Source organism: Leuresthes tenuis, unplaced genomic scaffold, assembly GCF_036924035.1.
Source record: "Leuresthes tenuis unplaced genomic scaffold, fLeuTen1.0.hap1 SCAF_21, whole genome shotgun sequence".
Classification (NCBI taxonomy): domain Eukaryota; kingdom Metazoa; phylum Chordata; class Actinopteri; order Atheriniformes; family Atherinopsidae; genus Leuresthes; species Leuresthes tenuis.
Window position 1 is genome coordinate 949,246 of NW_027325375.1, and position 27,721 is coordinate 976,966.

Genomic DNA, 27,721 nt, shown 5'->3' on the forward strand with positions numbered 1-27,721 from the left:
TCAGATTCGGTGCCAGTTTTCCTCAAAGCAACAGAAACCTCAGGCCTGTGTAAACAGCCAACATTTATCATAAAAAAAACTAACTTTCACAGATTATCTCTGTTCTTTCAGCAGCTGTTAACTAGTTAAACTAGTGAAAATGGTCAGATTCGGTGCCAGTTTTCCTCAAAGCAACAGAAGCCTCAGGCCTGTGTAAACAGCCAACATTTATCATTAAAAAAAACTAACTTTCACAGATTATCTCTGTTCTTTCAGCAGCTGTTAACTAGTTAAACTAGTGAAAATGGTCAGATTCGGTGGCAGTTTTCCTCAAAGCAACAGAAACCTCAGGCCTGTGTAAACAGCCAACATTTATCATAAAAAAACTAACTTTCACAGATTATCTCTGTTCTTTCAGCAGCTGTTAACTAGTTAAACTAGTGAAAATGGTCAGATTCGGTGCCAGTTTTCCTCAAAGCAACAGAAACCTCAGGCCTGTGTAAACAGCCAACATTTATCATAAAAAAAACTAACTTTCACAGATTATCTCTGTTCTTTCAGCAGCTGTTAACTAGTTAAACTAGTGAAAATGGTCAGATTCGGAGCCAGTTTTCCTCAAAGCAACAGAAACCTCAGGCCTGTGTAAACAGCCAACATTTATCATAAAAAAAACTACCTTTCACAGATTATCTCTGTTCTTTCAGCAGCTGTTAACTAGTTAAACTAGTGAAAATGGTCAGATTCGGTGCCAGTTTTCCTCAAAGCAACAGAAGCCTCAGGCCTGTGTAAACAGCCAACATTTATCATAAAAAAAACTAACTTTCACAGATTATCTCTGTTCTTTCAGCAGCTGTTAACTAGTTAAACTAGTGAAAATGGTCAGATTCGGAGCCAGTTTTCCTCAAAGCAACAGAAACCTCAGGCCTGTGTAAACAGCCAACATTTATCATAAAAAAAACTAACTTTCACAGATTATCTCTGTTCTTTCAGCAGCTGTTAACTAGTTAAACTAGTGAAAATGGTCAGATTCGGTGCCAGTTTTCCTCAAAGCAACAGAAACCTCAGGCCTGTGTAAACAGCCAACATTTATCATAAAAAAAACTAACTTTCACAGATTATCTCTGTTCTTTCAGCAGCTGTTAACTAGTTAAACTAGTGAAAATGGTCAGATTCGGTGCCAGTTTTCCTCAAAGCAACAGAAACCTCAGGCCTGTGTAAACAGCCAACATTTATCATAAAAAAAACTAACTTTCACAGATTATCTCTGTTCTTTCAGCAGCTGTTAACTAGTTAAACTAGTGAAAATGGTCAGATTCGGTGCCAGTTTTCCTCAAAGCAACAGAAACCTCAGGCCTGTGTAAACAGCCAACATTTATCATAAAAAAAACTAACTTTCACAGATTATCTCTGTTCTTTCAGCAGCTGTTAACTAGTTAAACTAGTGAAAATGGTCAGATTCGGTGCCAGTTTTCCTCAAAGCAACAGAAACCTCAGGCCTGTGTAAACAGCCAACATTTATCATAAAAAAAACTAACTTTCACAGATTATCTCTGTTCTTTCAGCAGCTGTTAACTAGTTAAACTAGTGAAAATGGTCAGATTCGGTGCCAGTTTTCCTCAAAGCAACAGAAACCTCAGGCCTGTGTAAACAGCCAACATTTATCATCAAAAAACTAACTTTCACAGATTATCTCTGTTCTTTCAGCAGCTGTTAACTAGTTAAACTAGTGAAAATGGTCAGATTCGGTGCCAGTTTTCCTCAAAGCAACAGAAACCTCAGGCCTGTGTAAACAGCCAACATTTATCATCAAAAAACTAACTTTCACAGATTATCTCTGTTCTTTCAGCAGCTGTTAACTAGTTAAACTAGTGAAAATGGTCAGATTCGGTGCCAGTTTTCCTCAAAGCAACAGAAACCTCAGGCCTGTGTAAACAGCCAACATTTATCATAAAAAACTAACTTTCACAGATTATCTCTGTTCTATCAGCAGCTGTTAACTAGTTAAACTAGTGAAAATGGTCAGATTCGGTGCCAGTTTTCCTCAAAGCAACAGAAACCTCAGGCCTGTGTAAACAGCCAACATTTATCATCAAAAAAACTAACTTTCACAGATTATCTCTGTTCTTTCAGCAGCTGTTAACTAGTTAAACTAGTGAAAATGGTCAGATTCGGTGCCAGTTTTCCTCAAAGCAACAGAAGCCTCAGGCCTGTGTAAACAGCCAACATTTATCATAAAAAAAACTAACTTTCACAGATTATCTCTGTTCTTTCAGCAGCTGTTAACTAGTTAAACTAGTGAAAATGGTCAGATTCGGTGCCAGTTTTCCTCAAAGCAACAGAAACCTCAGGCCTGTGTAAACAGCCAACATTTATCATAAAAAAAACTAACTTTCACAGATTATCTCTGTTCTTTCAGCAGCTGTTAACTAGTTAAACTAGTGAAAATGGTCAGATTCGGTGCCAGTTTTCCTCAAAGCAACAGAAACCTCAGGCCTGTGTAAACAGCCAACATTTATCATCAAAAAACTAACTTTCACAGATTATCTCTGTTCTTTCAGCAGCTGTTAACTAGTTAAACTAGTGAAAATGGTCAGATTCGGTGCCAGTTTTCCTCAAAGCAACAGAAACCTCAGGCCTGTGTAAACAGCCAACATTTATCATCAAAAAACTAACTTTCACAGATTATCTCTGTTCTTTCAGCAGCTGTTAACTAGTTAAACTAGTGAAAATGGTCAGATTCGGTGCCAGTTTTCCTCAAAGCAACAGAAACCTCAGGCCTGTGTAAACAGCCAACATTTATCATAAAAAACTAACTTTCACAGATTATCTCTGTTCTATCAGCAGCTGTTAACTAGTTAAACTAGTGAAAATGGTCAGATTCGGTGCCAGTTTTCCTCAAAGCAACAGAAACCTCAGGCCTGTGTAAACAGCCAACATTTATCATCAAAAAAACTAACTTTCACAGATTATCTCTGTTCTTTCAGCAGCTGTTAACTAGTTAAACTAGTGAAAATGGTCAGATTCGGAGCCAGTTTTCCTCAAAGCAACAGAAACCTCAGGCCTGTGTAAACAGCCAACATTTATCATAAAAAAACTAACTTTCACAGATTATCTCTGTTCTTTCAGCAGCTGTTAACTAGTTAAACTAGTGAAAATGGTCAGATTCGGTGCCAGTTTTCCTCAAAGCAACAGAAACCTCAGGCCTGTGTAAACAGCCAACATTTATCATAAAAAAACTAACTTTCACAGATTATCTCTGTTCTTTCAGCAGCTGTTAACTAGTTAAACTAGTGAAAATGGTCAGATTCGGTGCCAGTTTTCCTCAAAGCAACAGAAACCTCAGGCCTGTGTAAACAGCCAACATTTATCATAAAAAAACCTAACTTTCACAGATTATCTCTGTTCTTTCAGCAGCTGTTAACTAGTTAAACTAGTGAAAATGGTCAGATTCGGTGCCAGTTTTCCTCAAAGCAACAGAAACCTCAGGCCTGTGTAAACAGCCAACATTTATCATCAAAAAACTAACTTTCACAGATTATCTCTGTTCTTTCAGTAGCTGTTAACTAGTTAAACTAGTGAAAATGGTCAGATTCGGTGCCAGTTTTCCTCAAAGCAACAGAAACCTCAGGCCTGTGTAAACAGCCAACATTTATCATAAAAAAAAACTAACTTTCACAGATTATCTCTGTTCTTTCAGCAGCTGTTAACTAGTTAAACTAGTGAAAATGGTCAGATTCGGTGCCAGTTTTCCTCAAAGCAACAGAAACCTCAGGCCTGTGTAAACAGCCAACATTTATCATAAAAAAAACTAACTTTCACAGATTATCTCTGTTCTTTCAGCAGCTGTTAACTAGTTAAACTAGTGAAAATGGTCAGATTCGGTGCCAGTTTTCCTCAAAGCAACAGAAACCTCAGGCCTGTGTAAACAGCCAACATTTATCATAAAAAAACTAACTTTCACAGATTATCTCTGTTCTTTCAGCAGCTGTTAACTAGTTAAACTAGTGAAAATGGTCAGATTCGGTGCCAGTTTTCCTCAAAGCAACAGAAACCTCAGGCCTGTGTAAACAGCCAACATTTATCATAAAAAAACTAACTTTCACAGATTATCTCTGTTCTTTCAGCAGCTGTTAACTAGTTAAACTAGTGAAAATGGTCAGATTCGGTGCCAGTTTTCCTCAAAGCAACAGAAGCCTCAGGCCTGTGTAAACAGCCAACATTTATCATAAAAAAACTAACTTTCACAGATTATCTCTGTTCTTTCAGCAGCTGTTAACTAGTTAAACTAGTGAAAATGGTCAGATTCGGTGCCAGTTTTCCTCAAAGCAACAGAAACCTCAGGCCTGTGTAAACAGCCAACATTTATCATAAAAAAACTAACTTTCACAGATTATCTCTGTTCTTTCAGCAGCTGTTAACTAGTTAAACTAGTGAAAATGGTCAGATTCGGAGCCAGTTTTCCTCAAAGCAACAGAAACCTCAGGCCTGTGTAAACAGCCAACATTTATCATAAAAAAACTAACTTTCACAGATTATCTCTGTTCTTTCAGCAGCTGTTAACTAGTTAAACTAGTGAAAATGGTCAGATTCGGTGCCAGTTTTCCTCAAAGCAACAGAAACCTCAGGCCTGTGTAAACAGCCAACATTTATCATAAAAAAACTAACTTTCACAGATTATCTCTGTTCTTTCAGCAGCTGTTAACTAGTTAAACTAGTGAAAATGGTCAGATTCGGAGCCAGTTTTCCTCAAAGCAACAGAAACCTCAGGCCTGTGTAAACAGCCAACATTTATCATAAAAAAAACTAACTTTCACAGATTATCTCTGTTCTTTCAGCAGCTGTTAACTAGTTAAACTAGTGAAAATGGTCAGATTCGGAGCCAGTTTTCCTCAAAGCAACAGAAACCTCAGGCCTGTGTAAACAGCCAACATTTATCATAAAAAAAACTAACTTTCACAGATTATCTCTGTTCTTTCAGCAGCTATTAACTAGTTAAACTAGTGAAAATGGTCAGATTCGGTGCCAGTTTTCCTCAAAGCAACAGAAACCTCAGGCCTGTGTAAACAGCCAACATTTATCATCAAAAAAACTAACTTTCACAGATTATCTCTGTTCTTTCAGCAGCTGTTAACTAGTTAAACTAGTGAAAATGATCAGATTCGGTGCCAGTTTTCCTCAAAGCAACAGAAACCTCAGGCCTGTGTAAACAGCCAACATTTATCATAAAAAAAACTAACTTTCACAGATTATCTCTGTTCTTTCAGCAGCTGTTAACTAGTTAAACTAGTGAAAATGGTCAGATTCGGTGCCAGAAGCCTGAGGCCTGTGTAAACAGCCAACATTTATCATAAAAAAACTAACTTTTTTAAGGTTAACATGGTGAATAATACACATTTACTCAGAGATGACATCATTCATTCCTGTAATCTGTGAACCTTTTAACCTCTTCCAAAGGAAAAAGTTTAGAAATGTTGTTCAGATTTTGCAGAGGAGATCAGGTCATTAATATCGTTTGATTTCTCTCACTTTTCTGTCTCCTTACCTTCCTTCAACTCTTTACTTCTCTGTCAGACTTGAGCCTTTTGAGCCACGCTTTGGCCAAACAAAGCAGGTACAGGTGACCTGAAAAGATGGCGTTCTCATCCCAACACTGTCACGGTTTATTTTCTGTTCCATGCCTCGTCATTTCCTGTTTTATTTTGAAAAACCAGTGACCTTCTCCTCTGGTTTCCGGTACCTTGCCCTTCCTCCCGTGTGTCTGATTGTCTTCCCTGATTCCCAAAGTGTTTCCACCTGTTCCCTTTGGTCCCTCACGTGCTCAAATAGTCTGTTTCCCTTGTCTTGTGCCAGTTTGTTGTCTCCTTTTGAGCTTCATTACCAGCCTCTCTCCTTGTCTTGATCCCTCGAGCCTGCAGTGAGCGACTCTCCTGCAGTGCATCTTATTTGGTCATTTATTCTACGTCCACAGCCTTAGTTTAGTTATTATAACGGTAAGTTTCATAGCTTTGTTTTTCCGTTTTCACGGAGTGATTTTTCGTTGTTACCTGTCATAGTCTCCTCCGTTAAAGGGGAGTTTAAAGTTAAAGTTTGATAGAGCCTCTGTTTTGAAAGAGTGCGCCTTTTGTTTTATTCCGCCTCATTTTGAGAGCGTGACTTTGCTTTAAGTGTTCATAGCTTTTCTGTTTATCTCCCAGTTTGGAGAGAGTTTCTTTGTTAGTTTTCTTAGCTGCGCTCCTCCTCCACCACAGGTACGGAGGAGCGCGCTTAGGCGTTTATAACCTCTTCTTTTGCGCTGCCGGGAGCGCGCTTAGGCGTTTATAACCTCTTCTTTTGCGCTGCCGGGAGCGCGCTTAGGCGTTTATAACCTCTTCTTTTGCGCTGCCGGGAGCGCGCTTAGGCGTTTATAACCTCTTCTTTTGCGCTGCCGGGAGCGCGCTTAGGCGTTTATAACCTCTTCTTTTGCGCTGCCGGGAGATCGCCCTGCAGTGCCGTGGTTTTGTGTTTATAATAAAAACCCATTGAACCCACACGACCCTGCATCTGAGTCCTGAGTCCCTCTGGTAAACCTGACAAACACGTGGTGTAACTTCCCTTTCCACATTAACCCTGACTTTGGTCCTGTTTTAGACTGTTTCAGCATCTGTTGCTTTAAATCTAACTGAAAGGTCCGGTTTTTAAACAGATATATATATAGAAGTGTCAACGTTTGTGATTAAAAGTGTTGTCACAGGCTGTGATGCAATCCAGCTTTGCTGTCCAGGTGCAAGGAATTGTGGGACATTTTTATCTCTTCTTTCATAAAGGATGGTCCAGTGTAGCCCAATGCAAAATGAGATGCTAGAAGAAGCATTGGAGCATCTGGAGGATTCAAACAACTCTTATCATGGCTGCCACTGAGATACTTGAGGTTCTTTGAATCCGTAACATTGATTGGAGAAGCTGCTGATTGGACAAACCAAACCAGCCCTAATCAGGAGATCTATTTGTTGCTGTTGCCACGGCAGCTTAGAGATGGGACTGAAAGAATGAGTCTCTTTCGCCTTTCTTCCAGACTGAATGACGTTTAGCAGAAAGCCTGAAAGCAGCTTCTTTGACTTAAGCGTGGTGATGACATCACTGATGGATGAGTGGAGCTGGGGGTTGAAAAGGGGCCTGTAAATGAAAACTGGTGAAGATGAAGCATTAAAGGGTTGTTTGGCTCATTTTTTTGGGGATAATACTAAAAGCTCTTTTGCCTCTTTGCTTCTCTTGTGTTCTCATCGCTTTCTATGTGCACAATGGTTATTTTTTCATGTTTTGCAGCAAAATATGTGTGAGAAAACCTTCTTTTACCCTCCTTTTCTTTCCTCCACCAGGCAGCATCCCCAACTCAGAGTTCCTGAAAGGCTCAAAAATACAGATGACCGCAAAAAACTTTGTAACAGTTGACAAGGTCAGCCTTTCGTCTGCTGTTGCTCGCCTGATTGTGTATCTCAGCGCTCTGAGACCACCTGCTACTCCCTCAGGCTTGATAAACATACATTTAAAACCAGTGCATCCTCCTCTTTTAACGTGGCTCTGCCTGGATTTTCCTGCAGAACATGCGCACCAACGTCCCAGATGTGTTTTGTGCGGGTGACCTGACCTCCTTCCCTCTGGCGATAGCCAAAAACCGTCCGGTCAGCATCGGACACTGGCAGATGGCACAAGCGCAAGGTAATGGTGAAGAAAATGTCTCAATTTTCACAAAGATGGCGTTTCCCCTCAGGTAGACATGTTAAATGATCAGATGCTAATTAATTAGCTCTAATTTTTCACCCTAATGAAACCGCTTCTGTCCAGTTTAAGGTTAAATGGGATTTTCCAGGGAAGTAGGTGATGGGTAAAGCTGGATAGTGTGGTGGTATGATGGCCACCTTCAGGCTCCAGGCTCAGACCTGGCTTCAAATCCCCTGCATGAAAGGTATTCCCTCCAGTAGGGGTCCTTAGGCAAGACCCCTTTACCCTGTCTGTAAGTCGCTTTGGATAAAAGCGTCTAAAATGCATAAACATAACATAAAGCATGCAAAAAGAACGCTCTCTGGGCTAAAATATTAGCAGAGCTGGACTGTTTCCTCCTCAGTCGGGGCTCAGCATGGATTTAAACCGATGAAATTCTCATTGTTGTGTGTTTGCAGAAAAGTTACTGTTGATGGCCACCAATCAATCACTGTACGTTACCATGGAAACGTGTCCTTTATACTTATTCAGTCTTCTGCTGAAAATGCTTTGGGGGGAAAAAACATTTCCTTATGAATCCAAAATGGTTGAAATGTGTCTTGTCACCTGTGGATGAAGAGTTAAAACCTCTCCTCTCTGGATCCTCCGCCACCTTGAAGCAGCTTGAAGCAGTTTCTTGCTCCTATGAAGTCTTAGATTACAGCAAATCTGTGTTATTAGCATGTTAAACCCTGCTGTGCTTCTGTTCCAGGGAGGATAGCAGCTCTAAACATGCTGGGCAAGCCAGCTGAACTCAGAGCAGTTCCTTTCTACTGGACCGTCCTATTGGGTAAAACCATCAGATATGCAGGTAAGCACTCAAACAGGTGCACCTGAGAGCTCAGACACATGATTTAGGTTGACCCAGCAACCCTTTTTATGTTCTATCAGTACAATGTGAAGTTACCGAAACTTGTTGCTGAATAACTCTGAATAAAATAATGTTTTTCCTTCATTATTCCTTCACTCTGACAGGTTATGGGGAGGGATACACTGAGATAGTAATGAAAGGAAATGTGCAAGACTACAAGTTCCTGGCTTTGTACATCAAGTAAGATGAAAAATGACAACAAATCCTGCTGCTGTGTCCTCTTAAAACAATGTCTAAATTCCCATGTTCTGTCTGTTATCTTGTAGGAATGAGGAGGTCATAGCAGCAGTGGGCCTCGATTTCGATCCAGCTGTGTCTGCAGTGGCTGAGAGGCTCTTTTCAGGAAAAGTTATCTCAAAGAAAGAGGCTCAGTATGTAAAATGATTCCAGTTTTCCTTGTTTTCTTTGATTCAGTCTGACCAAAACCGAAGTTTGCGAGCGAGACGTTCATGTTCTGCACCAGCCTGCTGGTTACCAAGCAGAGAAAATGCATGCAGCCACTTAGACGTGAGCAAATTAAGACTTAATTTAGAATTAGAATGAATCGGCTTCATTAAAGAAGTACAAGGACTGCAGGCAGCTCATGCATGAGTCGCTTCAGTGGAGCTCCTGATGCAAAGCAGAGCCCCCGAGCCTCAGAAGTCTGTTTAATACGTGCATGTGGCTGCCATCAATCGTGCCTTATATTGATTATTGACTGGTTATTAATGCAAACAGGTAACTTGTGCAAGAAAGATTCGAAAACACACGTTGGCTGATGATGGGAAACATCTTTAAACTCTAAGAGTCACTTTGTGTGTTTTTGTGTTTGTTGGTGTAACCGATAATCAATAAGTTATCAAGATAGGTGCTGATATATAAAACAGATACATGTAGATCCATACCTGCCGTTTAATGTGATCCATACCTGCGGTTAAGGTGAATATGATCCATACCTGTGGTTTAATATGGTCCATACCTGCCGTTTAATATGGTCCATACCTGCGGTTTAATGTGATCCATACCTGCCGTTTAATGTGATCCATACCTGCGGTTTAATATGATCCATATGTGGTGATTATGACCTTTTGTTGCCATTTAGTTACATTTGTACCTGGGTGCCGGCTGGTTGTCTCCTGCTGTTTTTTCAGGCTGGGCTGGACGGCTGGGAGGAGCCATTCCCACCTATGCCCCATTACCAATCAGGCACCTGTTAAAGCCTGCTCCCTCCTGGCCTGCGGTGTCAGAATATTGTCTCACTGCGGCCAGTTGGATGTCAAGCCAGAGATCTCTACCCAGCCCAGCCTGCCACTGATTCAGCCCGCAGCCCATAACCGAGCCTGTCTTCCCGAGCCTTACACGGTTTCACCCGGACGCAAGACCTCCTTCCACCTCACCCGGACCCTGGTTCATTCTCCTCGCCTCCTGAGATCCTCATCTCCCTTACCCCCCTCCCTTAATGAATCCCTTTTGATCTTCACCTTCTGTCTGCTGTTCGCTTTTGGGTCCAGTCCTCTCCAGAACCTAACAGAATAATCCGACCAAGAAATATGGCTCCAGCGAACCCAGACGCCCTCCAGGAAGCCCTCAGCACACAAGGCATTTTGATCGGTAAACATGATCAGCTGTTAGCCGCTCAAGTCTCTCAGCTTGAGCGGCCAGCTCCGCCTCCACCAGTAAACAACCCACCTGTCACTTTACCCTCGGCTCCTGGAAAGGAACCCATGGTTCCCACCCCAGAACCCTACGCTGGTGAACCAGGTTCATGCAGTAGATTTTTGTTAAATTGCACCTTAGTCTTTGACCTTCAGCCCTCTAGTTACTCCCCTGACAAAGCTAAGGTAGCGTTTTGTGTTAATCTATTAAGAGGTAAAGCGGCCCAGTGGGCCACTGCGTTGTGGAATAGCCACTCGGCAGGTTTGAGTTCTTTCTCAATGTTTTCGACTGAGCTTCGTAAAGCTTTTGATCATCCCGTTAAGGGGCAAGAGGCCATGAACCGGCTATTTTCGTTAAGACAAGGGTCTGGATCAGTGGCCAGCTTTTCCGTTGAGTTTCGTATTTTGGCCGCAGAGTGTGGATGGGATGAACCTTGTTTGCCAGGAATTTGTCCGAAGAATTAAAGGATGAACTGGCCTCTCGAGATGACTCGACCTCTCTCTCTCGAGCAATTGATTGCTTTAGCCATTAGGCTAGACCAGGGGTCGGGAACCTATGGCTCTTTTGATGACTGCATCTGGCTCGCAGATAAAACAAAATATTCTCACTTGTTTTAATCCATCCATCGATTTTTCATGTCCTGTTCAGGGCTGCAGGAGCAATTGTCCATTATTTTAATTGGATGATACTGGACTACGTTGGCCGTTGTAAAACAGGTAAACGGCCCCTTTTGAATCAGTCTGCTCGGTCATTAGCTCAAAGCTAACCCTTCGACGAAGAAGATGGCGAAAAGAAAAAAAGATGACGAGTATCGTACATTTCAGGCTGAATGGACTGAAGAATTCGCCTTTGTGGAGAGAGCAAATTCTGCGGTGTGTCTAATTTGCAAAGACAAAATTACATGATGAAACGGTCGAAAAACACGCGCCATGCTACCTTTGCATCAAAATACCCGGCAGGAGACAGCAGAAAGAATATAATATATTATATGGCTCTCATTGAAATAATTTTCCAAATTTTTTGCTTTCATGGCTCTCTTAGTCAAAAAGGTTCCCGACCCCTGGGCTAGACAATCGTCTCTGGGAACGGGCCAATCGGACCCGTAGCCCAGCCCCATCAGCGGGTCCCGGTTCTCACGCCCCTGGTTCCCCATCTTGGAGTCCCGCCAGGCCTTCCGCTCCCCCTCCTTCCTCTGAAGAACCTATGCAGCTGGGCCGAGACGCCTATCTCCCTCAGAACACCAGCGACGGATGCAACTTCGACTCTGCCTTTACTGTGGACTCGCGGGCCATTAAAAAGCCTTTGGCCTCGCCAAAAGATCCAGCTCACCAGTGACAGAGAGCACTCTGGTGAGCAACACCTCCTCCTGCTACGCTGAGACGCGACCTCCAGTCCTACCCCCTACATGTATTCATAGACTCTGGGTCAGACGACAACTTCATTGATGAGAACTTTGTCCCACAAACCAACATCCCTCTCGAGCTCTTAGAAACCCCCAAGTCTGTCAACGCCCTGGACGGTTGGCTCATTGCCAAGGTTACCCATCGCACTGTCCCCCTCACACTCACTATTTCAGGCAACCACAGTGAGATTATCCAGCTGTATGTGATACCTTCCCTTCTGTCGCCAGCAGTCCTTGGTCTACCCTGGCTAAAACAGCATAATCCCCTTCCATTTCTAGCTGGAGTGTCTCCTGCCATGCTCTCTGTCTCAAGTCTGCCAGTCCGGAGCCCCGTCAGTCTGCGTTTCCTCAGTCACCTTCTGAGTACCAGGATCTCGCCATGGTCTTCGATAAGGATTTAGCACGCACTCTACCCCCCCACCGCCCTTATGACTGCGCCATCGACCTGCTCCCTGGAGCCCCTCTCCCCACTAGTAGGCTGTTCAATGTGTCTCGCCCGGAGAGAGCAGCCATATATCAACGAGTGTCTGGCTTCTGGTCTGATTCGACCCTCCTCATCCCCTCTGGGAGCGGGCTTCTTTTTTATCGAGAAAAAGGATGCATCTTTACGCCCCTGCATTGATTACCGGGGTCTCAATCAGATTACCGTTAAGAATAAGACTCCTTTGCCACTCATCGATCCCTCATTCGAGCCGTTGTGCCACGCCCAAGTCTTTTCCAAGCTGGACCTCCGGAACGCCTATCACCTCATCAGGATCCGAGAAGGAGATGAGTGGAAGACCGCGTTCAACACGCCCCTGGGACAGTTTGAATACCTGGTCATGCCCTTTGGACTCACTAATACCCCCGCCGTTTTCCAGACCCTCATGAACGACCTCTTCCGGGATATGCTGAACCATTTCGTTTTTATCTACTTGGATGACATCCTCATCTTCTCTCGGTCTCTCAAGGAACACCGTCAGCATGTGAGGTTAGTTCTCCAGCGTCTGCTACAAAATAAACTGTATGTCAAACCAGAGAAATGCGAGTTCCACGCCCCCTCCGTCAGCTTCCTTGGTTACATCATCGCTCAAGGCCAGCTGGAGCCTGACCCTGTCAAAATAAGAGCCGTCGCCGACTGGCCTCCTCCCGAGAACCGCAAGGAGCTACAACGCTTCCTGGGTTTCGCCAACTTCTACCGCCGCTTCATAAGGGATTACAGTAAAGTAGCCGCCCCACTCACCCGTCTGACCTCCACCAAGATCACCTTCCAGTGGACCCCTGAGTCCGACAGCGCTTTCTCCAAGCTTAAGTCTCTGTTCACGAGTGCCCCCATCCCTAAGCATCCAGACCCTTCCCTCCAGTTTGTGGTGGAGGTTGACGCCTCTGATGCAGGAGTGGGAGCCGTTCTGTCACAAAGAGATCCCTCCACTCAGAAACTGCATCATTGTGCTTTCTTCTCCCGTCGATTCAGCCCTGCCGAGAGTAACTACGACGTGGGAAACCATGAGTTGCTGGCAGTGGTTCTGGCTCTTCAGGAGTAGAGGCACTGGCTCGAGGGCTGCAAGCAAGCATTTCTCATATGGACCGACCACAAGAACCTCTCTTACCTCCGTTCTGCTCGCCGGCTCAATCCACGTCAAGCCCGCTGGTCGCTGTTCCTCAGCAGGTTCAATTATACGCTGTCTTATCACTCAAGTCCCCAGGATTTGGATCCTATTGTTCCCTCCACCTGTGTGGTGGGGCGGCATCTTGGGAGATTGAGTCGGTGGTGAAGGGAGCTCAGGGGAACGTTCCGGATCCTGGCGGTGGTCCTCCTAATCGTTTGTTCGTTCCCCCTGCAGTCCGATCACAGGTTCTGCAGTGGGGACATTCGTCTAAGCTGACGTGTCAAACAGGAACCCAACGTACCGTAGTCTTTCTCCGCCATCGCTTCTGGTGGCTGGGGATGTTCGCGAGTTCGTGGCTGCATGTTCTGTCTGTGCCAGAACCAAAGCTTCCCATCGGCCTCCTGCAGGTCTGCTGCGTCTTCTACCCATCCCCAGCCGCCCAGGGTCACATATTGCCGTGGATTTCGTCACCGGGTTACCCCCATCAGAAGGTAACAGTGTCATTCTCACCATCATTGATCGTTTCTCCAAAGCTGTGCATTATGTTCCCCTCCCCAAATGACCCTGTGCCTTGGAGACCGCAGATCTTCTGTCCAAGCATGTGTTTAAGCTCCATGGGATTCCCATTGACATCGTGTCTGATCGCGGACCGCAGTTCGCCTCCCGAGTGTGGAGCGCTTTCTGTAAAGCGGTGGGAGCAGCAGCCAGTCTCTCCTCGGGTTATCATCCCCAGACAAACGGCCAGATGGAACAGGCCAATCAGGACCTGGAAGCAGCACTACCCTCATCACCCGGTCTCCTGGAGCTCTTTCCTGCCCTGGATCGAGTATGCACACAACTCTCTCTCATGTCCCCATTCATGGCTTGTTACGGCTTTCAACCCCCGTTGTTCCCAGCCCAAGAGGAGGAGGTGGCAGTTCCTTCCGTGGAGGAGCATCTCCGGAGGATTCGGGAGGTTTGGAGAAACGTGAAGGCAGCACTCACTCGCTCCGCTGAGAACAACAAGCGGCTAGCGGACCTGCATCGCTCTCCGGCCCCTGAGTATGAGGTCGGGCAAAAAGTGTGGCTCTCCTCCCCAGATCTCCCACTCCAGAGTCCCATAAGCTGGCTCCCCGTTATGTGGGGCCCTTCACAATTTCCCGCATAATAAACCCTTCCTCTGTCCGTCTTATCCTCCCGGGTTCGATGAAGATTCATCCCACGTTCCATGTTTCCCTCCTCAAGCCTGTCTCCACCAGTGACCTCAGTCCTCCGGTCGTTACCCCCCACCCCCCCGGCTCATCGATTACCCGGCTTTTACGGTTTCCAGGATACTGGACATCAGGTTTCCAGTATCTGGTGGATTGGGAGGGTTATGGTCCTGAGGAGCGCTCCTGGATCTCCTGCCGCCTGATCCTGGACCCGACGCTCCTCCGGGATTTTTACGAGGCCAACCTGGGCAGATCCGGGAGAACGCCAGGAGGCGTCCGTTGAGAGAGGGGTACTGTGGTGATTATGACCTTTTGTTGCCATTTAGTTACATTTGTACCTGGGTGCCGGCTGGTTGTCTCCTGTTGTTTTTTCAGGCTGGGCTGGACGGCTGAGAGGAGCCATTCCCACCTGTGCCCCATTACCAATCAGGCACCTGTTAAAGCCTGCTCCCTCCTGGCCTGCGGTGTTGGAATATTGTCTCACTACGGCCAGTTGGATGTCAAGCCAGAGATCTCTACCCAGCCCAGTCTGCTACTGATTCAGCCCGCAGCCCATAACCGAGCCTGTCTTCACGAGCCTTACACGGGAACTTTGGAACACGGGAATCACTCGTCCCCCGAGCCTTACACGGAGTCACCCGGACCCTGGTTCATTCTCCTCGCCTCCTGAGATCCTTATCTCCCCCCTCCCTTAATGAATCCCTTTTGATTTTCACTTTCTGTCTGCTTTTGGGTCCAGTCCTCTCCAGAACCTAACACCATACCTGCTATTTAATATGATCCCTACCTGCGGTTAGGGTCAAGATGATCCCTACCTGCGGTTAGGGTCAAGATGATCCCTACCTGCGGTTAGGGTCAAGATGATCCCTACCTGCGGTTAGGGTCAAGATGATCCCTACCTGCGGTTAGGGTCAAGATGATCCCTGCCTGCGGTTAGGGTCAAGATGATCCATGCCTGCCGTTTAATGTGATCCATGCCTGCCGTTTAATGTGATCCATGCCTGCCGTTTAATGTGATCCATGCCTGCCGTTTATTGTGATCCATACTTGCGGTTAAGGTGAATATGATCCATACCTGTGGTTTAATATGATCCATACCTGTGGTTTAATATGATCCATACCTGTGGTTTAATATGATCCATACCTGTGGTTTAATATGATCCATACCTGTGGTTTAATATGATCCATACCTGTGGTTTAATATGATCCATACCTGTGGTTTAATATGATCCATACCTGTGGTTTAATATGATCCATACCTGTGGTTTAATATGATCCATACCTGTGGTTTAATATGATCCATACCTGTGGTTTAATATGATCCATACCTGTGGTTTAATATGATCCATACCTGTGGTTTAATATGATCCATACCTGTGGTTTAATATGATCCATACCTGTGGTTTAATATGATCCATACCTGTGGTTTAATATGATCCATACCTGTGGTTTAATATGATCCATACCTGTGGTTTAATATGATCCATACCTGTGGTTTAATATGATCCATACCTGTGGTTAAATATGATCCATACCTGCGGTTTATTATGATCCATACTTGCGGTTAAGAAGAATATGATCCATACCTGTGGTTTAATATGATCCATATTTGTGGTTTAATATGATCCATACCTGTAGTTTATTATGATCCATACTTGCGGTTTGATATGATCCATACCTGCGGTTTAATATGATCCATACCTGCGGTTAAGGTGAATATGATCCATATCTGCGGTTTAATATGATCCATACTTGTGGTTTAATATGATCCATACTTGTGGTTTAATATGATCCATACTTGTGGTTAAGTTTAATATGATCCATATCTGCGGTTAAATATGATCCATACTTGTGGTTTAATATGATCCATACTTGTGGTTTAATATGATCCATACTTGTGGTTTAATATGATCCATACCTGTGGTTAAGGTGAATATGATCCATATCTGCGGTTAAATATGATCCATACTTGTGGTTTAATATGATCCATACTTGTGGTTTAATATGATCCATACTTGTGGTTTAATATGATCCATACTTGTGGTTTAATATGATCCATACTTGTGGTTTAATATGATCCATACCTGCGGTTTAATATGATCCATACCTGCGGTTAAATATGATCCATACTTGTGGTTTAATATGATCCATACTTGTGGTTTAATATGATCCATACTTGTGGTTTAATATGATCCATACTTGTGGTTTAATATGATCCATACTTGTGGTTTAATATGATCCATACTTGTGGTTTAATATGATCCATACTTGTGGTTTAATATGATCCATACCTGCGGTTTAATATGATCCATACCTGCGGTTAAATATGATCCATACTTGTGGTTTAATATGATCCATACCTGCGGTTAAGTTTAATATGATTCATACCTGCGGTTTAATATGATCCATACCTGCGGTTAAGGTGAATATGATCCATACCTGCGGTTAAATATGATCCATACCTGCGGTTTAATATGATCCATACCTGCGGTTAAGGTGAATATGATCCATACCTGCGGTTAAATATGATCCATACCTGCGGTTAAATATGATCCATACCTGCGGTTTAATATGATCCATACCTGCGGTTAAATATGATCCATACCTGCGGTTAAATATGATCCATACCTGCGGTTAAATATGATCCATACCTGCGGTTAAATATGATCCATACCTGCGGTTAAATATGATCCATACCTGCGGTTAAATATGATCCATACCTGTGGTTAAGTTTAATATGATCCATACCTGTGGTTAAGGTGAATATGATCCATACCTGCGGTTAAATATGATCCATACTTGTGGTTTAATATGATCCATACCTGCGGTTAAGGTGAATATGATCCATACCTGTGGTTTAATATGATTCATACCTGTGCTTAAGTTTAATATGATCCATACCTGCGGTTAAATATGATCCATACCTGCGGTTAAATATGATCCATACCTGCGGTTAAATATGATCCATACCTGCGGTTTAATATGATCCATACTTGTGGTTTAATATGATCCATACTTGTGGTTTAATATGATCCATACCTGCGGTTAAATATGATTCATACCTGCGGTTAAATATGATCCATACTTGTGGTTTAATATGATCCATACCTGCGGTTAAGGTGAATATGATCCATACCTGCGGTTAAATATGATTCATACCTGCGGTTAAATATGATCCATACCTGCGGTTTAATATGATCCATACTTGTGGTTTAATATGATCCATACTTGTGGTTTAATATGATCCATACCTGCGGTTAAATATGATTCATACCTGCGGTTAAATATGATCCATACTTGTGGTTTAATATGATCCATACCTGCGGTTAAGGTGAATATGATCCATACCTGCGGTTAAATATGATCCATACCTGCGGTTAAGGTGAATATGATCCATACCTAGGGTTTAATATGATCCATACCTGCGGTTTAATATGATCCATACCTGCGGTTAAGGTGAATATGATCCATACCTGCGGTTAAATATGATCCATACCTGCGGTTAAATATGATCCATACCTGCGGTTAAATATGATCCATACCTGCGGTTAAATATGATCCATACCTGCGGTTAAGGTTAATATGATCCATACCTGCGGTTAAGGTTAATATGATCCATACCTGCGGTTAAATATGATCCATACCTGCGGTTTAATATGATCCATACCTGCGGTTTGATATGATCCATACCTGTGGTTAAGGTGAATATGATCCATACCTGTGGTTAAGGTGAATATGATCCATACCTGTGGTTAAGGTGAATATGATCCATACCTGTGGTTAAGGTGAATATGATCCATACCTGTGGTTTAATATGATCCATACCTGCGGTTTAATATGATCCATACCTGCGGTTAAATATGATCCATACTTGTGGTTTAATATGATCCATACCTGCGGTTAAATATGATCCATACTTGTGGTTTAATATGATCCATACCTGCGGTTTGATATGATCCATACCTGTGGTTAAGGTGAATATGATCCATACCTGCGGTTTAATATGATCCATACCTGCGGTTAAGTTTAATATGATTCATACCTGCGGTTAAGGTGAATATGATCCATACTTGTGGTTAAGGTGAATATGATCCATACCTGCGGTTTAATATGATCCATACCTGTGGTTAAGTTTAATATGATTCATACCTGCGGTTAAATATGATCCATACTTGTGGTTTAATATGATCCATACTTGTGGTTTAATATGATCCATACTTGTGGTTTAATATGATCCATACTTGTGGTTTAATATGATCCATACCTGTGGTTAAATATGATCCATTCCTGTGGTTTAATATGATCCATACCTGCGGTTAAATATGATCCATACCTGCGGTTAAATATGATCCATACCTGCGGTTAAATATGATCCATACCTGCGGTTAAATATGATCCATACCTGCGGTTAAATATGATCCATACCTGCGGTTAAATATGATCCATACCTATGGTTTAATATGATTCATACCTGCCGTTAAATATCATCCATACCTGTGGTTTAATATGATTCATACCTGCGGTTAAGGTGAATATGATTCATACCTGTGGTTAAGGTGAATATGATTCATACCTGTGGTTAAGGTGAATATGATTCATACCTGTGGTTAAGGTGAATATGATCCATACCTGTGGTTTAATATGATCCATACCTGTGGTTTAATATGATCCATACCTGCGGTTAAGTTTAATATGATCCATACCTGCGGTTAAGTTTAATATGATCCATACCTGCGGTTAAGTTTAATATGATTCATACCTGCGGTTAAGTTTAATATGATTCATACCTGCGGTTAAGTTTAATATGATTCATACCTGCGGTTAAGTTTAATATGATTCATACCTGCGGTTAAGTTTAATATGATTCATACCTGCGGTTAAGTTTAATATGATCCATACCTGCGGTTAAATATGATCCATACCTGCGGTTAAATATGATCCATACCTGCGGTTTAATATGATCCATACCTGTGGTTAAGGTGAATATGATCCATACCTGCGGTTAAATATGATCCATACCTGCGGTTAAATATGATCCATACCTGCGGTTAAATATGATCCATACCTGCGGTTTAATATGATCCATACCTGCGGTTAAATATGATCCATACCTGCGGTTAAATATGATCCATACCTGCGGTTAAATATGATCCATACCTGCGGTTAAGGTGAATATGATCCATACCTGCGGTTTAATATGATCCATACCTGCGGTTAAGGTGAATATGATCCATACCTGCGGTTAAATATGATCCATACCTGCGGTTAAGGTGAATATGATCCATACCTGCGGTTAAATATGATCCATACCTGCGGTTAAATATGATCCATACCTGCGGTTAAATATGATCCATACCTGCGGTTAAATATGATCCATACCTGCGGTTTAATATGATCCATACTTGTGGTTTAATATGATCCATACTTGTGGTTTAATATGATCCATACCTGCGGTTAAGGTGAATATGATCCATACCTGCGGTTAAATATGATCCATACCTGCGGTTAAGGTGAATATGATCCATACCTAGGGTTTAATATGATCCATACCTGCGGTTTAATATGATCCATACCTGCGGTTAAGGTGAATATGATCCATACCTGCGGTTAAATATGATCCATACCTGCGGTTAAATATGATCCATACCTGCGGTTAAATATGATCCATACCTGCGGTTAAATATGATCCATACCTGCGGTTAAGGTGAATATGATCCATACCTGCGGTTAAATATGATCCATACCTGCGGTTAAATATGATCCATACCTGCGGTTAAATATGATTCATACCTGCGGTTAAATATGATCCATACCTGCGGTTTAATATGATCCATACTTGTGGTTTAATATGATCCATACCTGCGGTTAAGGTTAATATGATCCATACCTGCGGTTAAGGTTAATATGATTCATACCTGCGGTTAAATATGATTCATACCTGCGGTTAAATATGATTCATACCTGCGGTTAAATATGATTCATACCTGCGGTTTAATATGATCCATACCTGTGGTTAAGGTGAATATGATCCATACCTGTGGTTTAATATGATCCATACCTGCGGTTTAATATGATCCATACTTGTGGTTTAATATGATCCATACCTGCGGTTAAATATGATCCATACCTGCGGTTTGATATGATCCATACCTGTGGTTAAGGTGAATATGATCCATACCTGTGGTTAAGGTGAATATGATCCATACCTGTGGTTAAGGTGAATATGATCCATACCTGTGGTTAAGGTGAATATGATCCATACCTGTGGTTAAGGTGAATATGATCCATACCTGTGGTTAAGGTGAATATGATCCATACCTGTGGTTAAGGTGAATATGATCCATACCTGTGGTTAAGGTGAATATGATCCATACCTGTGGTTTAATATGATCCATACCTGCGGTTTAATATGATCCATACCTGCGGTTAAATATGATCCATACTTGTGGTTTAATATGATCCATACCTGCGGTTAAATATGATCCATACTTGTGGTTTAATATGATCCATACCTGCGGTTTGATATGATCCATACCTGTGGTTAAGGTGAATATGATCCATACCTGCGGTTTAATATGATCCATACCTGCGGTTAAGTTTAATATGATTCATACCTGCGGTTAAGGTGAATATGATCCATACTTGTGGTTTAATATGATCCATACTTGTGGTTTAATATGATCCATACCTGCGGTTAAATATGATCCATACCTGCGGTTAAATATGATCCATACCTGCGGATAAATATGATCCATACCTGCGGATAAATATGATCCATACCTGCGGTTAAATATGATCCATACCTGCTGTTTAATATGATCCATACCTGTGGTTAAGTTTAATATGATCCATACCTGCGGTTTAATATGATCCATACCTGTGGTTAAGGTGAATATGATCCATACCTGCTGTTTAATATGATCCATACCTGTGGTTAAGTTTAATATGATTCATACCTGCGGTTAAATATGATCCATACTTGTGGTTTAATATGATCCATACTTGTGGTTTAATATGATCCATACTTGTGGTTTAATATGATCCATACTTGTGGTTTAATATGATCCATACTTGTGGTTAAATATGATCCATACCTGCTGTTTAATATGATCCATACCTGTGGTTAAATATGATCCATACCTGTGGTTAATTATGATCCATACTTGTGGTTAATTATGATCCATACTTGTGGTTAATTATGATCCATACTTGTGGTTTAATATGATCCATACCTGCGGTTAAGGTGAATATGATTCATACCTGCGGTTAAGGTGAATATGATCCATTCCTGTGGTTTAATATGATCCATTCCTGTGGTTTAATATGATCCATTCCTGTGGTTTAATATGATCCATTCCTGTGGTTTAATATGATCCATTCCTGTGGTTTAATATGATCCATTCCTGTGGTTTAATATGATCCATACCTGCGGTTAAATATGATCCATACCTGCGGTTAAATATGATCCATACCTGCGGTTAAATATGATCCATACCTGCGGTTAAATATGATCCATACCTGCGGTTAAATATGATCCATACCTGCGGTTAAATATGATCCATACCTGCGGTTAAATATGATCCATACCTGCGGTTAAATATGATTCATACCTGCCGTTAAATATCATCCATACCTGTGGTTTAATATGATCCATACCTGCGGTTAAATATGATCCATACCTGCGGTTAAATATGATCCATACCTGCGGTTTAATATGATCCATACCTGCGGTTAAGGTGAATATGATCCATACCTGCGGTTAAATATGATCCATACCTGCGGTTAAGGTGAATATGATCCATACCTGCGGTTAAGGTGAATATGATCCATACCTGCGGTTAAGGTGAATATGATCCATACCTGCGGTTAAGGTGAATATGATCCATACCTGCGGTTAAGGTGAATATGATCCATACCTGCGGTTAAATATGATCCATACCTGCGGTTAAGGTGAATATGATCCATACCTGCGGTTTAATATGATCCATACCTGCGGTTAAATATGATCCATACCTGCGGTTAAGGTGAATATGATCCATACCTGCGGTTTAATATGATCCATACCTGCGGTTAAGGTGAATATGATCCATACCTGCGGTTAAATATGATCCATACCTGCGGTTAAGGTGAATATGATCCATACCTGCGGTTAAATATGATCCATACCTGCGGTTAAATATGATCCATACCTGCGGTTAAATATGATCCATACCTGCGGTTAAATATGATCCATACCTGCGGTTAAATATGATCCATACCTGCGGTTAAATATGATCCATACTTGTGGTTTAATATGATCCATACCTGCTGTTAAATATGATCCATACCTGCGGTTAAATATGATCCATACCTGCGGTTAAATATGATCCATACCTGCGGTTAAATATTATCCATACCTGCGGTTAAATATGATCCATACCTGCGGTTTAATATGATCCATACTTGTGGTTTAATATGATCCATACCTGCGGTTAAATATGATCCATACCTGCGGTTAAATATGATCCATACCTGCGGTTAAATATGATCCATACCTGCGGTTAAATATGATCCATACCTGCGGTTAAATATGATCCATACCTGCGGTTTAATATGATCCATACTTGCGGTTTAATATGATCCATACTTGTGGTTTAATATGATCCATACCTGCGGTTAAGGTGAATATGATCCATACCTGCGGTTAAATATGATCCATACCTGCGGTTAAGGTGAATATGATCCATACCTAGGGTTTAATATGATCCATACCTGCGGTTTAATATGATCCATACCTGCGGTTAAGGTGAATATGATCCATACCTGCGGTTAAATATGATCCATACCTGCGGTTAAATATGATCCATACCTGCGGTTAAATATGATCCATACCTGCGGTTAAATATGATTCATACCTGCGGTTAAATATGATCCATACCTGCGGTTTAATATGATCCATACTTGTGGTTTAATATGATCCATACCTGCGGTTAAGGTTAATATGATCCATACCTGCGGTTAAATATGATTCATACCTGCGGTTAAATATGATCCATACCTGCGGTTTAATATGATCCATACTTGTGGTTTAATATGATCCATACCTGCGGTTTAATATGATCCATACTTGTGGTTTAATATGATCCATACCTGCGGTTTAATATGATCCATACTTGTGGTTTAATATGATCCATACTTGTGGTTTAATATGATCCATACCTGCGGTTAGATATGATCCATACCTGCGGTTTGATATGATCCATACCTGCGGTTAAATATGATCCATACCTGCGGTTAAATATGATCCATACCTGCGGTTTGATATGATCCATACCTGCGGTTTAATATGATCCATACCTGCGGTTAAGGTGAATATGATCCATACCTGTGGTTAAGGTGAATATGATCCATACCTGTGGTTAAGGTGAATATGATCCATACCTGTGGTTAAGGTGAATATGATCCATACCTGTGGTTAAGGTGAATATGATCCATACCTGTGGTTAAGGTGAATATGATCCATACCTGTGGTTTAATATGATCCATACCTGCGGTTTAATATGATCCATACCTGCGGTTAAATATGATCCATACTTGTGGTTTAATATGATCCATACCTGCGGTTAAATATGATCCATACTTGTGGTTTAATATGATCCATACCTGCGGTTTGATATGATCCATACCTGTGGTTAAGGTGAATATGATCCATACCTGCGGTTTAATATGATCCATACCTGCGGTTAAGTTTAATATGATTCATACCTGCGGTTAAGGTGAATATGATCCATACTTGTGGTTAAGGTGAATATGATCCATACCTGCGGTTTAATATGATCCATACCTGTGGTTAAGTTTAATATGATTCATACCTGCGGTTAAATATGATCCATACTTGTGGTTTAATATGATCCATACTTGTGGTTTAATATGATCCATACTTGTGGTTTAATATGATCCATACTTGTGGTTTAATATGATCCATACTTGTGGTTAAATATGATCCATACCTGCTGTTTAATATGATCCATACCTGTGGTTAAATATGATCCATACCTGTGGTTAATTATGATCCATACCTGTGGTTAATTATGATCCATACTTGTGGTTAATTATGATCCATACTTGTGGTTAATTATGATCCATACTTGTGGTTTAATATGATCCATACCTGCGGTTAAGTTTAATATGATTCATACCTGCGGTTAAGGTGAATATGATCCATACCTGCGGTTAAATATGATCCATACCTGCGGTTAAATATGATCCATACTTGTGGTTTAATATGATCCATACCTGCGGTTAAATATGATCCATACCTGCGGTTAAATATGATCCATACCTGCGGTTTAATATGATCCATACCTGCGGTTAAGGTGAATATGATCCATACCTGCGGTTAAGGTGAATATGATCCATACCTGCGGTTTAATATGATCCATACCTGTGGTTTAATATGATTCATACCTGCGGTTAAGGTGAATATGATCCATTCCTGTGGTTTAATATGATCCATTCCTGTGGTTTAATATGATCCATTCCTGTGGTTTAATATGATCCATACCTGCGGTTAAATATGATCCATACCTGCGGTTAAATATGATCCATACCTGCGGTTAAATATGATCCATACCTGCGGTTAAATATGATCCATACCTGCGGTTAAATATGATCCATACCTGCGGTTAAATATGATCCATACCTGCGGTTAAATATGATCCATACCTGCGGTTTAATATGATTCATACCTGCGGTTAAGTTGAATATGATTCATACCTGTGGTTAAGGTGAATATGATTCATACCTGTGGTTAAGGTGAATATGATCCATACCTGTGGTTTAATATGATCCATACCTGCGGTTTAATATGATCCATACCTGCGGTTAAGTTTAATATGATCCATACCTGCGGTTAAGTTTAATATGATTCATACCTGCGGTTAAGTTTAATATGATTCATACCTGCGGTTAAGTTTAATATGATTCATACCTGCGGTTAAGTTTAATATGATTCATACCTGCGGTTAAGTTTAATATGATTCATACCTGCGGTTAAGTTTAATATGATCCATACCTGCGGTTAAATATGATCCATACTTGTGGTTTAATATGATCCATACCTGCGGTTTAATATGATCCATACCTGCGGTTAAATATGATCCATACCTGCGGTTAAGGTGAATATGATCCATACCTGCGGTTTAATATGATCCATACCTGTGGTTAAGGTGAATATGATCCATACCTGCGGTTAAATATGATCCATACTTGCGGTTAAATATGATCCATACCTGCGGTTAAATATGATCCATACCTGCGGTTAAATATGATCCATACCTGCGGTTAAATATGATCCATACCTGCGGTTAAGGTGAATATGATCCATACCTGCGGTTGAATATGATCCATACCTGCGGTTAAGGTGAATATGATCCATACCTGCGGTTAAGGTGAATATGATCCATACCTGCGGTTAAGGTGAATATGATCCATACCTGCGGTTAAATATGATCCATACCTGCGGTTAAGGTGAATATGATCCATACCTGCGGTTTAATATGATCCATACCTGCGGTTTAATATGATCCATACCTGCGGTTAAATATGATCCATACCTGCGGTTAAGGTGAATATGATCCATACCTGCGGTTAAGGTGAATATGATCCATACCTGCGGTTTAATATGATCCATACCTGCGGTTAAGGTGAATATGATCCATACCTGCGGTTAAATATGATCCATACCTGCGGTTAAATATGATCCATACCTGCGGTTAAATATGATCCATACCTGCGGTTAAATATGATCCATACCTGCGGTTAAGGTGAATATGATCCATACCTGCGGTTTAATATGATCCATACCTGCGGTTTAATATGATCCATACCTGCGGTTAAGGTGAATATGATCCATACCTGCGGTTAAGGTGAATATGATCCATACCTGCGGTTAAATATGATCCATACCTGCGGTTAAGGTGAATATGATCCATACCTGCGGTTTAATATGATCCATTCCTGTGGTTTAATATGATCCATTCCTGTGGTTTAATATGATCCATACCTGCGGTTTAATATGATCCATACCTGCGGTTAAATATGATCCATACCTGCGGTTAAATATGATCCATACCTGCGGTTAAATATGATCCATACCTGCGGTTAAATATGATCCATACCTGTGGTTAAGGTGAATATGATCCATACCTGCGGTTTAATATGATCCATACCTGCGGTTTAATATGATCCATACCTGCGGTTTAATACGATTCATACCTGCGGTTTAATACGATTCATACCTGCGGTTTAATATGATCCATACCTGCGGTTTAATATGATCCATACCTGCGGTTTAATACGATTCATACCTGTGGTTAAGCTGAATATGATCCATACCTGCGGTTAAGTTTAATATGATTCATACCTGCGGTTAAGGTGAATATGATCCATTCCTGTGGTTTAATATGATCCATACCTGGGGTTAAGGTGAATATGATCCATACTTGCGGTTTAATATGATCCATACCTGTGGTTAAGGTGAATATGATCCATACCTGTGGTTTAATATGATTCATACCTGCGGTTAAGGTGAATATGATCCATACTTGCGGTTTAATATGATCCATACCTGTGGTTAAGGTGAATATGATCCATACCTGTGGTTTAATACGATTCATACCTGCGGTTAAGGTGAATATGATCCATACTTGTGGTTTAATATGATCCATACCTGCGGTTTGATATGATCCATACCTGTGGTTAAGGTGAATATGATCCATACCTGCGGTTAAGTTTAATATGATTCATACCTGCGGTTAAGGTGAATATGATCCATTCCTGTGGTTTAATATGATCCATACCTGCGGTTAAGGTGAATATGATCCATACCTGCGGTTTAATATGATCCATACCTGCGGTTAAATATGATCCATACCTGCGGTTAAATATGATCCATACCTGCGGTTAAATATGATCCATACCTGCGGTTAAATATGATCCATACCTGCTGTTTAATATGATCCTTACCTGCGGTTTAATATGATCCATACCTGCGGTTAAGGTGAATATGATCCATACCTGCGGTTTAATATGATCCATACCTGCGGTTTAATATGATCCATACCTGCGGTTAAGGTGGATATGATCCATACCTGCGGTTAAGGTGGATATGATCCATACCTGCGATTAAGGTGGATATGATCCATACCTGCGATTAAGGTGGATATGATCCATACCTGCGATTAAGGTGGATATGATCCATACCTGCGATTAAGGTGGATATGATCCATACCTGCGGTTAAGGTGGATATGATCCATACCTGCGGTTAAGGTTAATATG

General features: G+C 41.7%; 1 protein-coding gene across 1 annotated transcript in view; it reads left to right on the plus strand.

Moving 5' to 3' along the window:
* The window catches only part of aifm5 (apoptosis inducing factor mitochondria associated 5), a 42,927-nt gene that overhangs the window by 8,949 nt on the left and 6,257 nt on the right, over positions 1-27,721 (plus strand). Inside the window, exons 13-17 of the mRNA XM_072374846.1 lie at positions 7,335-7,411; positions 7,557-7,674; positions 8,429-8,527; positions 8,692-8,767; positions 8,854-8,958. Of these exons, the coding sequence (XP_072230947.1) occupies positions 7,335-7,411; positions 7,557-7,674; positions 8,429-8,527; positions 8,692-8,767; positions 8,854-8,958 (475 nt within the window). The remainder of the gene's footprint in view (positions 1-7,334; positions 7,412-7,556; positions 7,675-8,428; positions 8,528-8,691; positions 8,768-8,853; positions 8,959-27,721) is intronic.